The sequence below is a fragment of the Cydia splendana genome, chromosome 13 (assembly GCF_910591565.1).
Source record: "Cydia splendana chromosome 13, ilCydSple1.2, whole genome shotgun sequence".
NCBI lineage: Eukaryota > Metazoa > Arthropoda > Insecta > Lepidoptera > Tortricidae > Cydia > Cydia splendana.
In genome coordinates this window covers 11907063-11920622 of record NC_085972.1, presented here as the reverse complement: position 1 = coordinate 11920622, position 13560 = coordinate 11907063, and the positions used below count along the sequence as shown (strand labels likewise).

The 13560-nt window shown below is 38.6% G+C and overlaps 2 protein-coding genes across 2 annotated transcripts; one reads left to right on the top strand and one right to left on the bottom strand.

The window, feature by feature from the left end:
- Positions 1 to 35: 35 nt before the first annotated feature.
- Positions 36 to 7777, top strand: LOC134796074 (INO80 complex subunit E). The gene is made up of 6 exons (XM_063768008.1): positions 36 to 192; positions 534 to 737; positions 1317 to 1501; positions 1846 to 1972; positions 6305 to 6501; positions 7622 to 7777. The coding sequence occupies exons 2-6, from the start codon at positions 537 to 539 to the stop codon at positions 7674 to 7676; spliced, it is 765 nt and encodes a 254-aa protein (XP_063624078.1). The 5' UTR covers positions 36 to 192; positions 534 to 536; the 3' UTR covers positions 7677 to 7777.
- A 48-nt stretch (positions 7778 to 7825) lies between these two features.
- LOC134796072 (AP-2 complex subunit alpha) lies at positions 7826 to 13188 on the bottom strand. Its single transcript, XM_063768006.1, has one exon. It carries the CDS (start codon positions 12963 to 12965, stop codon positions 10170 to 10172), a length of 2796 nt encoding a protein of 931 aa, XP_063624076.1. The 5' UTR covers positions 12966 to 13188; the 3' UTR covers positions 7826 to 10169.
- Positions 13189 to 13560: the final 372 nt, after the last annotated feature.

Sequence of the window (13560 nt, the reverse complement as noted above, 5' to 3'; positions counted from 1 at the left end):
GTCAAAATCAAAACTGTCATATTCGTTGTCAAACATTGAGGATGAGGTTACTATTTTTGTTTAAGTTTTGATTATACATACCTATAAAACTGGATAAATAACATTTAATAACACGTTTCTTAGTCATATAATAGGAATTTTGCTGAGCTAGTTTTTAAAACTAACAGGCTGGCGTCAGAAAATTATACTAAGGTACAACAATGTCACTATTTCATAGTATGTTCATAATAATATTTCTTTTAAATTTTTTATCGATTGTGTCTTATATACTAAGAATAAAATAGTTAACATAACTTAATAAGTTCCTTTCTACTCATATTTAAATATATCGTAACCGTCAAAGTTTTAGAGCTAGCCACAGAAAAAGGTATACAATTTCGAAAGCAACAAACCCCCTCTAATTAGTTTACTATATTACCTTTATTAATAGATCCGGGCGTCTATCAGCCGTTTATCAGTGGAAATCTAAGCTACAGCTCTCAGTTTAATAGTGTTAGTATGAGGTATGACATTGAACTAATATTATTTTGCAGAAAATGTTGGACGGGTGGTATTGCCGCTCCATAGCCAATATGCAGGCGAGCGAGGCCGCTAGCATCAGCAACAACGTGCCCGCAGAGCCGCAGCCGCCGCCGCGCGAAGACTACTCCAGTGACAGCAGCAGCGAACCTGAGCCGGAGACTAACTACAAGTCACATTACCTTACACTTAAGAAAAAGCTGAAATATCTTATTTATGTGAGCTCTATAGGTACTTTTTGTAGTGATAAGCTAGCATTGTGGATATTAAACACAGAGCTTGTGACTAGCTCGGCTGATGATATTTATCTGTACCATAAAAGTATAAAACTTTGCCCACTGTGTCACAGTTTAGTTCTGAAACTTTCTTCAGAAAGTGTATCTGTAACTACTATTAAGTTATTTTCTGAAGAAAGTTTATCTGTAACTACTTTTTAGATACTTAGCTTTAACTGAACTGTGACATGGTGGGCAAAGTTATGTACTTTTACAGTATATGGCAATTTGCTAATCCAAGCAAATTAATTAAGAAGGTGGAGATAGCATAAAAATGCCCAGGGGTGGCAAAATACTGGGCACAACACCTCGGTTCACCGTGGTCTCTCCCAGAAGTCGTCGGCAACGTCAAGGGTCTGCTAGGCTTCTTGGTAGAGTTGGGTTGGCAAGAATAGTGCCGCCAACCCGTCATGCAATAATATGACGTAGAGTTGCGGAAACCTATAACCTAGTATAAAAATACCATTTTATCAGAACATTAACAGCACATTTTGATAATAATTAAAGATTCTCCCTCTACAGGAAAATGAGTGCTTCCAAGATGCTCTGAGATGCAGCCAGAAGAGACTCCTTAAGGTGTCCCGGGATCGCAGCTTCCTCCTCGATAGGCTGCTGCAGTATGAGAAGCCTGATAGCAGCACTTCAGAGAGTGACGAAACAGAATCCTCTGATGATGCAGATTACAACCGTGCGGATGCTTTGAAAAGGTAAGGAGTGTAAACTACATAATATAATTACTACATCTTATAAAACAAAGTCCCCGCCGAGTCTGTCTGTTTGTATGTTTGTTCACGATAAACTCAAAAACTACTGAACGGATTTTTATATGGTTCTCACCTATCAATAGAGTGATTCGTTACGAAGGTTTAGGTGTATAATTTGTTAACTGCGAACATGAGTTATTGAGACTATATACAAAGAGGTTGAATCACTAGCTCTTAAGGTCCCTTTCTCTCACTCTCTGCTTTCGCTTAATTCTACTGTACGAAATGTTATACTTTCCTGTATGAAAACATAAATAATTTTGCTCAATTCTCTAAATATCTTCCAGAAAGAAAATCGAAGCGAGTGCTGCCCACCAAACTGTCTCTGCTGCTGCCACACCCAACAAGAATGCCAACCCTGTGAAAAGAAAAAGAGCAGTCGTTCCTAAAAAGCCTCCTAATACTACACATCTTGTAAGTATAAAATACGCTACTTTCTTGCATAGTTAATGCAATGGGGTTGGCCGGTCGAAGTATTTAGCAGATGGCAACAGCATAGCTTGCCCTGTCAATCCCTAGAATTGTCAAATTTTTTTTTATGGAATTTTATGCTCTGGATGCCCAGCCCTTTAGCCCAAATCTCATAGAAAAAGGGGCAAGCTATGATGGCGCCATCTATGCAAACCTTTGACAGTTGCCCACCCCATTAGGTATTTGCACTTCCTATCCTCTTTAATAGCCCCGGGTTATAATCAAATCAGTGAATATTTTTTTGGTTCGTCTATCCCTCTTGCAAAATAGAGCAATAGAAACGAACGAACGAATAGACGCACGAACTACCAAAGATGTTCATTATAAGTACAGGTAGTTCACATAGCATTGATTTCATTCAGTTTTTTGTGATATGGATACCTACGATTCTATTTTAAGTAGGTAACTCGTCAAGTTAAGAGCGCTCTTACAAGAAAAGTCGAAATAATGCAAAATTGATGATACTAGTCGACGAAATTCAGGACTTTGCGCTCATTATTAGAAACAATGAGTACTTGTTCCAGTAAAAGCGTCTTCTTATCTTTATAAATATCGTTGTAAATATTAGAAAAAGGACTTATTAAATTAGTAATGATTTTTTTTCTGATGGTCGTTTCCGAAAAACCCCGTGAAGCACTGAATGGCGAGCTCTTATTTGGAAATGTTGAGAATTTTACTCTGCTAAACCTGGCTATTTTGTATTACTAATACCCTGTACTTTAGGCATATCAAACTATATTTTTCCTACATACCTTTGAGAAAGAGAAAATCAAAGTAAAACGAACTCGATTTTCTCTCCGAAACAAGTGTCAATTCCTACGAAAATCTACTTAATATCGAAGTCATTTTCATACTTAAGCAATCTGCAACGTTTGCTTATACTGTTGGTATACATTAGTGTTTATGAAATTCTACTATAATTTTTTGGCAATTTTTTGAAAACTACTCTATATTACCGATGACGCGCGCTGCGCCAGCTCAGTGCCGCGGCAGAGCTTGTAGAGGTAGGACGTGTGTCGGTCGGCTCCGCACATTTTGAACGGCGACGACGAGGTTTTTTATCATTGTGTGCGGCGGGCGCCGTGTAAAACGCTATACTGTGTGCATGTAAACCGCAACGAGAGACTTTGATCCTAGCACTGTTTTTATAGTATTATAATTTATAATGGTACAGTTTAATAAACTACCGGACAGGATTAAAAATATTTGAAACGACCTGACATTCTATATGTATTTATTTGACTCAAGATAGTACTCAGGGTCTGATGATGGAGCCGGAAGGTGGTCACCGGTACCAATCAACCATGCAACTAAACCACTTCGTGTTTAGGCTCGTTTTATTCATCTCAACAAGATCTTTGACACAAGATAGTACTCAGGGTCTGATGATGGAGCCGGAAGGTGGTCACCGGTACCAATCAACCATGCAACTAAACCACTTCGTGTTTGGGCTCGTTTGATTCGGCTCAACAAGATCTTTGACTTAAGATAGTACTCAGGGTCTGATGATGGAGCCGGAAGGTGGTCACCAGTACCAATCAACAATGCAACTAAACCACTTCGTGTTTAGGCACGTTTTATTCGTCTCAACAAGATCTTTGACTTAAGATAGTACTCAGGGTCTGATGATGGAGCCGGAAGGTGGTCACCGGTACCAATCAACCATGCAACTAAACCACTTCGTGTTTGGGCTCGTTTGATTCGTCTCAACAAGATCTTTGGCACAAGATAATACTCAGGGTCTGATGATGGAGCCGGAAGGTGGTCACCGGTACCAATCAACCATGCAACTAAACCACTTCGTGTTTGGGCTCGTTTGATTCGGCTCAACAAGATCTTTGACTTAAGATAGTACTCAGGGTCTGATGATGGAGCCGGAAGGTGGTGACCAGTACCAATCAACAATGCAACTAAACCACTTCGTGTTTAGGCTCGTTTTATTCGTCTCAACAAGATCTTTGACTTAAGATAGTACTCAGGGTCTGATGATGGAGCCGGCAGGTGGTCACCGGTACCAATCAACCATGCCACTAAACCACTTCGTGTTTGGGCTCGTTTTATTCGTTTCTATAAGATCTTTGACACAAGATAGTACTCAGGGTCTGATGTTGGAGCCGGAAGGTGGTCACCGGTACCAATCAACCATGCAACTAAACCACTTCGTGTTTAGTCTCGTTTGATTCGTCTCAACAAGACCTTGGACACAAGATAGTACTCAGGATCTGATGATGGAGCTAGAAGGTGGCCACGGGTACCAGTCTACCATGTAACTGAACCACTTCGTGTTTGGGCTCGTTTGATTTGTCGCAACAAGATCTTTGACACAAGGTAGTACTGAGGGTCTGATGATGGATCCGGAAGGTGGTGACCGGTACCAATCAACCATGCAACTAAACCACTTCGTGTTTGGCTTCGTTCGATTCGTCGCAACAAGATCTTTGACACAAGTTAGTACTCAGGGTCTGATGATGGAGCTGGACTGTGGCCACGGGTACCAGTCTACCATGTAACTGAACCACTTCGTGTTTGGGCTCGTTTGATTCGTCACAATAAGATGTTTGACACAAGATACTACTCAGGGTCTGATGATGGAGCTGATGATGATAGACAGGTACCCGTCGCCACCTTCGCGCTCCATCATCAGACCCTGAGTACTACCTTGTGTCAAAGATCTTGTTGAGATGAATAAAACGTGCCTAAACACGAAGTGGTTTAGTTGCATGGTTGATTGGTACCGGTGACCACCTTCCAGCTCCATCATCAGACTCTGAGTATCACCTAGTGTCAAAGATCTTGTTGAGACGAATCAAACGATCCTAAACACGATGTGGTTTAGTTGCATGGTTGATTGGTAATGGTACCTTCCAGCTCCATCATCAGACCCTGAGTACTGTCTTGTGTCAAAGATCTTGTTGAGACGAATCAAACGAGCCCAAACACGAAGTTGTTTAGTTACATGATAGACTGGTACCCGTGGCCACCTTCCAGCTCCATCATCAGACCCTGAGTACTATCTTGTGTCAAAGATCTTGTTGAAACGAATAAAACGAGCCTAAACACGAAGTGGTTTAGTTGCATGGTTGATTGGTACCGGTGACCACCTTCCAGCTCCATCATCAGACTCTGAGTATCACCTAGTGTCAAAGATCTTGTTGAGACGAATCAAACGATCCTAAACACGATGTGGTTTAGTTGCATGGTTGATTGGTAATGGTACCTTCCAGCTCCATCATCAGACCCTGAGTACTGTCTTGTGTCAAAGATCTTGTTGAGACGAATCAAACGAGCCCAAACACGAAGTTGTTTAGTTACATGATAGACTGGTACCCGTGGCCACCTTCCAGCTCCATCATCAGACCCTGTGTATCTTCAGTGTCAAAGATCTTGTTGAGACGAATCAAACGAGCCTAATCATGTTACTACATGGTTGATTGGTATCCGTGACCACCTTAATCATCATCAGATCCTCAGTACCAGTTCATTTTTAAACCCTCGTTGATACAAACTTTACAACCTATAGGTACCAAATGCAATGACGAAACATGTAAATAAGCGAGTAGGTACCTATAATTTCTTTCGAGTAATATACCTTCATAAGTACGAGTATGGGGCTATTCATAAATTACGTCGTTTCAAATGGGAGGAGTGGGGGGGGGGGGGTCTGGACATCGGATGAGTAACATGACGTAGGAGGAAACAGATTCATCCGAAGCTTGATTTTTGGATGATTTGAGGGGTGGGGGAGGGGGTCAAAAATCGTCAAAAATAGATGACGTAATTTATGAACAGCCCCTATGTACATTTGCACTGCATTTAGTATTTTCGTACTTACCAAATAACAGTTTTAGAACTTTAAAAGTTAAGTACAGTTAGTGTTGTTATGGTTGATTTCAATATGCTTCGCGAAGGATCAAGAATGTTTAATCCATCATTGTAGTGCGAGTGTGGTAGAAGGGATCGGCATACTGAGCTCGCACGGCCTGCCGCAGCGCGTAAAATACCTAAACTCGCTCAACGCCGAAATGTAATAGCGCTCTTAAAAGGTGGTGTAAGGTGTGCGAATTCCACACCAGAGGTTGTTTGTTAGAACCTCGGTTCGTAGTACCTACAGAGTTAACGAAAACGCAAGGTTACGGTGTAATATAGACCTTCATGCGTTCCAATAAAGTTTACGATGGCGCGTCATATGTAATAGGCGTTCAAATTGCCTATTGCCATAATTCCTCTTAGCATAGAAAGCAAGTAAAAACATTACAGATAACGGATTTTTTTCAGCATCAAACCAACATGGCCATGTTGTCAAAGGCGTCCCCCGCTCTCGGCTTCGGCCTGTCGCCCGGGGACGGGCACATGACGCCCGAGGAGGTGGAGCGACATCTGCAGTCGCGGCAGTCCTATGTGGAGCTGCTGCCTGAGCGAGCGCCGCCAACTGTACCTACGGAGATGTTTAGTAACGACCCATCACTTGACAGGTGAGGATGCAAATATTATTAGTATTATTAGAAGCAAAATCCTCCGTAGACAGTTAAAGCCTAACAAGATCTGTTTGGCCCTGAGATAGGTCCCCCCCCCCCATGAAGTAAAATATTACCTACAATGAATTTAAATGGAACAGAGTTGGTTTTGTTTCGTTCGATTTAAAAACAAAACAATGCAATGCAATTCCACGAACTTCCTATTGTTAACGCCGCTAAAATTTTCGTAATGATGTTCCTGCTCTCACTCCCACATTAGCTGTTATAAAATGTTATATAATATCGCGTGACAGGGATAGAATTTTAGGTATCGTCTTGGGTCGTCCCATTCGTTTTTCGTCAAGTTCTTAAATTAGTCCTATTCTGCTTTCGTCACTCATTCTACACTGAAAGCCACCGACGATTGTGACGAATGTAGAATGAGTGACGAAAACAGAATAGGACTAATTTAAGAACTTGACGAAAAACGAATGGGACGACCCAAGACGATACCGAATTTTATTTATAAATTCGTAGCCTACCTAGTACCTACCTACCTAATGAAAATCAGATATGAATGATATTATCCATCTTGTTCAATCCCAGAACCCAGCAGCGTTATCATTTTACTTGCCACTACATACGTGTAAATATAATTTCAAACTTAGCGTTCCGATTTAAGGTTCAATTTGGATTTAACTAATACAAAATTAGACTTTTAATTTTAATCACCAATGCAATACTACTATTTGAGATATACGTATTTGGATTTTTTTCCTACACCTGCCTAGAAAAGGGTTAAGCAGCACCATGAGCGTAGAGAGATATTCGAGGATGTATTAAGTTGTTGCAAGGTCTGTCACATGACAATTCTAATTGTTTACTGCTTCATAATTTTTGAATTGAAAACTTCTTTAGCGCTGTGCACTTTTTGTGATGGGGAAAAAATGTTAAACTCCCGACAGCGTAAGACGGACACGTGACCTGATCGAAAAAGTGTTAGTGTCATTGAGTTTTCACTTCTGCCAGCACTCCCGGAGTGCAACCCGTTGTTTTTTTTATAATCTACCCCGAAAACCGTTAACCTTAACTTCTTGCTTAGGTAAACTGACTAATAAGAAATTATTTATTGTTACAGTGAGTCAAATGATGTGCTGGAGAACTCCCCAAATGTTGAAGAGTGGTTCGATTAACTTAAGCGTTTACGTAGAAATATTTAAGGAAAATAAGATAATTCTAATGTCATTAAGTAAGTGCATTCATTGATTTAATATTAAAGATGTGATTTGTGTAATTTGTCCTTTTTCTTCATGCATACATTGTAGGTTTAAATGAAAAACAATTCAATTTAAATATATTATATATTGGATAAATATTTCGTTAGACAATTACAAAGTGGCTTCAAGCGCGGAAACGAACTTCTATATAATCTATGTATCACGCTCAATTTATTAACCATGCGATATTGTACATTTTGATATTCAACTCACACACAATACACTGAAGGTATTTATCAAATAAGCAAGTATACACATTCTTACTTTCATAATATACATATAATTTTCATACGTGTTTTAACGAGATTAAGTTATGCATAAACAATTTGTTGTGAATATTCTTACTACTCTTTAATCACCTACCATGCAAAGTAAATGTTACTATGCTCCCTACTCAATGTTAAACATTATATGTTTAATACTCTTTCGCGACCAACTGGTCATACATGAACTTTCCTCCAAGCCATTTACCCTAATACCAATTGTATCTACGAACCTACACTATCATGTGGTATAACTATGATATTCTATGTGGTGAGATTCCTATGAACAAACCATAACACATACCACATTTTATTGTACAATATTAATCTCGTAATATGAGTACATTCACATGTAAAACGATAACTGGGTGAGCTCAGTTCTCTTCCTTTTCTTATCAGTACGCATACAATGACACAATGGGATTTTGTTCCAGCTTTACATACAAGTATTATACCTAAAATATGTATATTTCCGTTCACGTAGCTATAGGTCCGAATAAATTGCATACATATTATTAGTCACTAATAGTTTTTGGTTTATTATATTAACCAAATAGATATGAGGAATGTATGAATAACACATGATAACAAAAATGTTTCGATACTTAACCAAATATATTTTCTATCAATATAAAGGACGACTGAATCGTAACGATTTCAAAATAAATCTCTGGTAAGCATACGTTACTTTAACAATTAACAGGAACATTATAAGTAAATAAAAAAAAAACCTAAAATATTCATCAACAAAGTCCATCTGCTACTTGTATAATTGGGTGGTCCTTATTTCTGTTATGTTTTTTGGCGGGCATCCCCTTATTGTCTTACTTGATATTAAAAACATAGCCGACTGCTTATATAAATTTTATGATTAGGAAAAAAACTCCTTAGGAAAAAGTATTTGTTCTTTTTTACGCGATAGGCGTACCACGGCGTATCATGGACATCATGGTACTTAGGTAAGGTACCTATGTATTGTATTATATATGACGTTAAAAAACGTTTGTGATAATGTTGTTTTCGAGTATAACGAATAAAAATCGCTAATCGCTACGTAAAACCCTAATAAAAATTATTTAAAAATTTAATGTTTAATAACGTCAAATAGGTAATACAATTACACGCCCCTTGCGAAAAATAGTTCATTTTGGTTTACACTCCAAATGGTCAAACAAAAATTAATCACATTTTTTGATATCAACTTACACGATATTACCTACCAAGTGGTGCTCCTTTATAAATCTACAAAATAAAATAAGTACCACCCAAATGGATTGTTATTCCGAAATTATAAATAGGTACATATTTAACTTGTATGATGATAAGTTTTCATTATAGGCTAACAGATCACACCCAGAATTTATATTCATGTGGCAAATACTTTAGATAAACCAACAGGATGATTACATATGAATTATCATGCCACATAACAGCCAAAACATCTAACTTTGGTATGATCATGTTATACATTTTATCATATCTCATTACACCTGAATTTAGATTAAATAGTAATAGAATACATTATTTTCAATTAATATGAAAAACAAATGTACATCCAACACTTAGCCGAAATTTGGGCACACCTTATAAAAAATCTATGTACAAATAAATGATTATAATTATGCGCTGTACCATATGAATTACAGAGAAACATAAAAAAATCTATTATGGTCTAAATAAAAATATATTCAATTTAAGTCTAAACTTACTTGTCAGTAAGTTTTACTTAATTTCATAATTTAAATAATACAATAGCCCATCAAATGCTAATATACTATATTATTTATCTATCAATGGAATCTGATTTACAAGAAAGATTGTTGAATAGTTACATAATAATATATAGAACTATTAGTAATGGACTACTCGAAAATATGATCCCTATAGTGTATGAACTCAAACAATTTTTTAACTTTTTCAAACCACAAAGCCTATCTTGTCAGTTAGTAAGTAAAAGTCATCTCAAAATTGTATAATGTGAGATATTACAAATTCCTACTGAGTCAGTGCAATGTTCACAAGTGACTTTTTAACATGCTTCATATAACATATAGCATTTGTGAATTTTCTGCAACTGTGAACCTAACAGCAATTAACATTGCTACTAACAATGTTGTTCATATTCGTTAATTTATTTTATTTATCATTAAAACTGGTCAGCAAGTAAATCGCAAATTTCTTGTGAGACTGTCTCCTTACTAGATCTTACTGTAAGTCTGAACATTTGAGCTTGTTTATTAGGTTCCAATCTCATAAGACATCCTACTTGTTGGACTCTGGTATGCACAATGCCAGCACATACAAAATTATCAGGGTTGGGGTCAATGCCATCCAGCAGTTGCATCCCAAAGCCAGCCAGTTTGGTGCGAGCTGCAGCAATATCTATTGCCCCTTGAGCTTTAAAGATTTTTTGTGCCCTTTGCTGCTCTCCTCCCAAATTCTTCCACCTTGCGAAGAAAGATTCACCATTCATCTCAGTAGGTTCAAAGAATTTGTTCAATGTCAAAGGAAGCTTCATTGTAATTTTTTGTGGCACATTGTTGTAGATAAAGGAAACAGACATGCTTGGAGTGTCCAGATAGTCTTCGATGCATTCTGCAGTTAACATTTGTTGGATTTGAGCTCCTGCCTCCAAAACTGGTTCCATAGGCTTCATCTGAACATTTAATTTATGCATATCAGTCCAGTGCAGTTCAGGATTGACATTTTGAATTGGAAATTGTGTCTTGTTGCCATAGAACAGGCCAATTCTGCCTAGATTCTGTCTAAATTCACTTTTGACTCCAATTTGAATCAATTCATTCTCAAAGAGAACACCATTGTTTTTAAATAAGAACTTTTTGATATTATTTTGTGCAGCATTGCTTGGACTAATTTTAGGAGTGGTGTAGAGATCTCCTAGGACATCAAGCAATCCATTGCCTGCAGTGGGGGCAGCTGAACCAGGTGGTGTGGACAATCCCAAGAGATCTGCACTAGACGCATTAGTGTTGTTTGTGGAGTTGACAGCTGGTGCAGCTGCTGATGTAGGTTGAGGGCTCTTAGATTCTCTCATGTCAGAAGTATCAGGAATACGGCCTGGCTTTTTCTTTTTGAGCACTGCTAAGATAGAGGATTCTCTTTCAGGGAATGCAGGCATTTCTTCCAATACCGTAGCCAATACATCTGAACTAGCCACTATACTCAGCTGCAAATATTCAGATGCTCGTTGCTGTAGCTCAACATCTGCAGACCGTAGGTTGGAGTCAGCTCTGAATACTTCTTGGACACGATTTTTGATCTCCGGGAACAGGTTGACAAGTTTGATGTATGTAGAAAGTAATAGAGCTCTAGTTGCAGCAGAACACAGATGATATTTAGAGTGGAGCAATTCAAATTGGACCAAAGGTGAAGACCGTGTGTCACCAGCAATCAGATTACCAAATTCACCAAGAATGTAACCTCCTACTTTAACCATGTTTTCATGGCATGTGGGTGCCTGTAGGGCTTCAAACACGGTCTTGGCTGCATAGCCTTGAACTTCCTCCCTGTTGATGACAATCTGAATTACTCTGTACCATACCTCTTCAGATACATAGTCTCCAGCAATTCTTATAAGATTAAGAATTACATCAACGTACCAAGTAAAATCAGTTGCATACTTTTCTGCTAATATGGCAACTTTCAGCACCATCTCTTCCCTAATGGAGTAGTCGGCAGTCTCCAAGTATGCCAACATTTCTTGTACAATCTCTTCGGCATTTGTTTTGTCACACATAGCATACAATAAATCAACAGCCTGCTGTCTAACTGAGACATCTTTTTCCATCTTCATTGAAAGAATGACCACTTCTTGGTGTTTCTTTACTGCCTCATGTGAGAATTCAGAAGTTGCAAGATGGCACATGGATTCTAATGCCAGGTAACGTAAATTAGTTTCACGGTTGCTGAGAAACTGTCCCAGCTGATTGCATGCTCTCACCAGCAAGTTAGGCTCACTGTCATTGTGAATGATGAGACTGATAGCTTCAAATAGAACAGCATTCTTGGCATTTGAGTGCTGGACTTTTTTGGACTTTGGTGGTTCCTGGGCCTTGTTGAAGATAGTTTCTAAACATTCTGAAAGGCGACCTCTGACCCCAGGCTCCTCTGAAGGCGGAGTGTAGTTTTGTAACAATCTTAAAAGTTTAACAGAGAGCCATGGTGCAGGTACAAAGTAATATGTGTAGTCTTGTAGGTCAGTGTAACTGGCAGTCACAATGCGGCTGAGCCTAGCCACTGCCAGGGTAACACACCCTTTATATTCTTCTGGGTTTTTCTTTACCAAAGCATCTATGAGAGATGTGGCTGCTGTTACTACACCCATATGGGGATCATTTAGCAAGTGAATTATTCTAGACGTCCATTCACCCCCAGGAATGATTTCAGGAGACTTACGGAAGAGTCTGAGTAAGCAGAGAGCAGCTGACTGTTTCACAACATCCATTGTGTCTCCTGACACAAGAAGTTTAGGAATCTCTGTGCAGAAAGCTTCCGCCATGTCTTTGCTGCCGATGTTGGCGATGCACTGGAGGGCGAGGTTGACATGGATGGGGTTGCGCGACTGCAGGTCGTTCTTGATGCTCTGAATGATCAGCTTGATCAGATCACTGTTAGTGTTGACCAACACGGAGATAAACAGATACCCGATCTGCTTTTCGGAATACTTGTTGGAAGACAATAGATTGACCGCCTCCATGTGTCCGAAGTCGATGTCGTGACCCAGCAAGAAGATGAATAACAGTTTGCAGACATACTTCTTTTTTTGATATCCATCGAGAGTTTTGTCGCCTTTAAACTTACTTCTTATGTTTGCCAGCTCCTTATTGATTCTTTTTATTTCTGCTTCTTTACTTTTACAGTTTCTTATATCCGATATGAAGACTGCGAGTCCTCGCATTCCATCTCCCCTTACGGCAGGCATATTGCCAAGTGACTTGTCGAACACCAGCTTTAAGCCTTTTCTTTACACTTGAGAAACAAGACCGACACCGCGAACTATCACTAGTTTAGGAGGCGTAAACGGGGTGAATCGGCTCCAAATCTCGATAAATCAATGCATTAGTAGCCGTCATCAATCAACGATATAATACTTCGACCGACCGAAGACGAGCTTACTTCTACAACGCCTATATCTATGAAACTGAAACGTCAGACACAGTACTCATTGTTTATGGATCGATATTTAGGAAATTCATGAATGTTTGCATTAAATATATTTCTTTGATAATTTATAATATTATTTTAAAGTCTATATTATCTTTATTTGGATATCTAATAGTCTTTTTTGAGATATATTATAAAGAAACTGTATTAGAATGGTAAGTGTGAACTTTCCTTATTTCCTATGACGCAGGCTGTTTATCTGTGGATGTAAGAAAAGGACAAAAGGGGTTATATGCTGTCAAAAGTATTTATTGGAAACTAAAATAAACTCTAATTTATCTACGATAGAGTCGAAATTAAATCTGCGTTGATGCATTTATTTGCTTTGTGTATACTTGAGAATATTACTTCTA

Bases quoted from the DNA above. Each gene is read 5' to 3' on its own strand.
- LOC134796074 (XM_063768008.1), top strand. From the start codon at position 537: ATGTTGGACGGGTGGTATTGCCGCTCCATAGCCAATATGCAGGCGAGC. The intron at 1,973-6,304 runs GTAAGTATAAAA...GATTTTTTTCAG, and splicing joins CTCCTAATACTACACATCTT to CATCAAACCAACATGGCCAT. The intron at 6,502-7,621 runs GTGAGGATGCAA...TTATTGTTACAG, and splicing joins AACGACCCATCACTTGACAG to TGAGTCAAATGATGTGCTGG.
- LOC134796072 (XM_063768006.1), bottom strand. From the start codon at position 12,965: ATGCCTGCCGTAAGGGGAGATGGAATGCGAGGACTCGCAGTCTTCATA.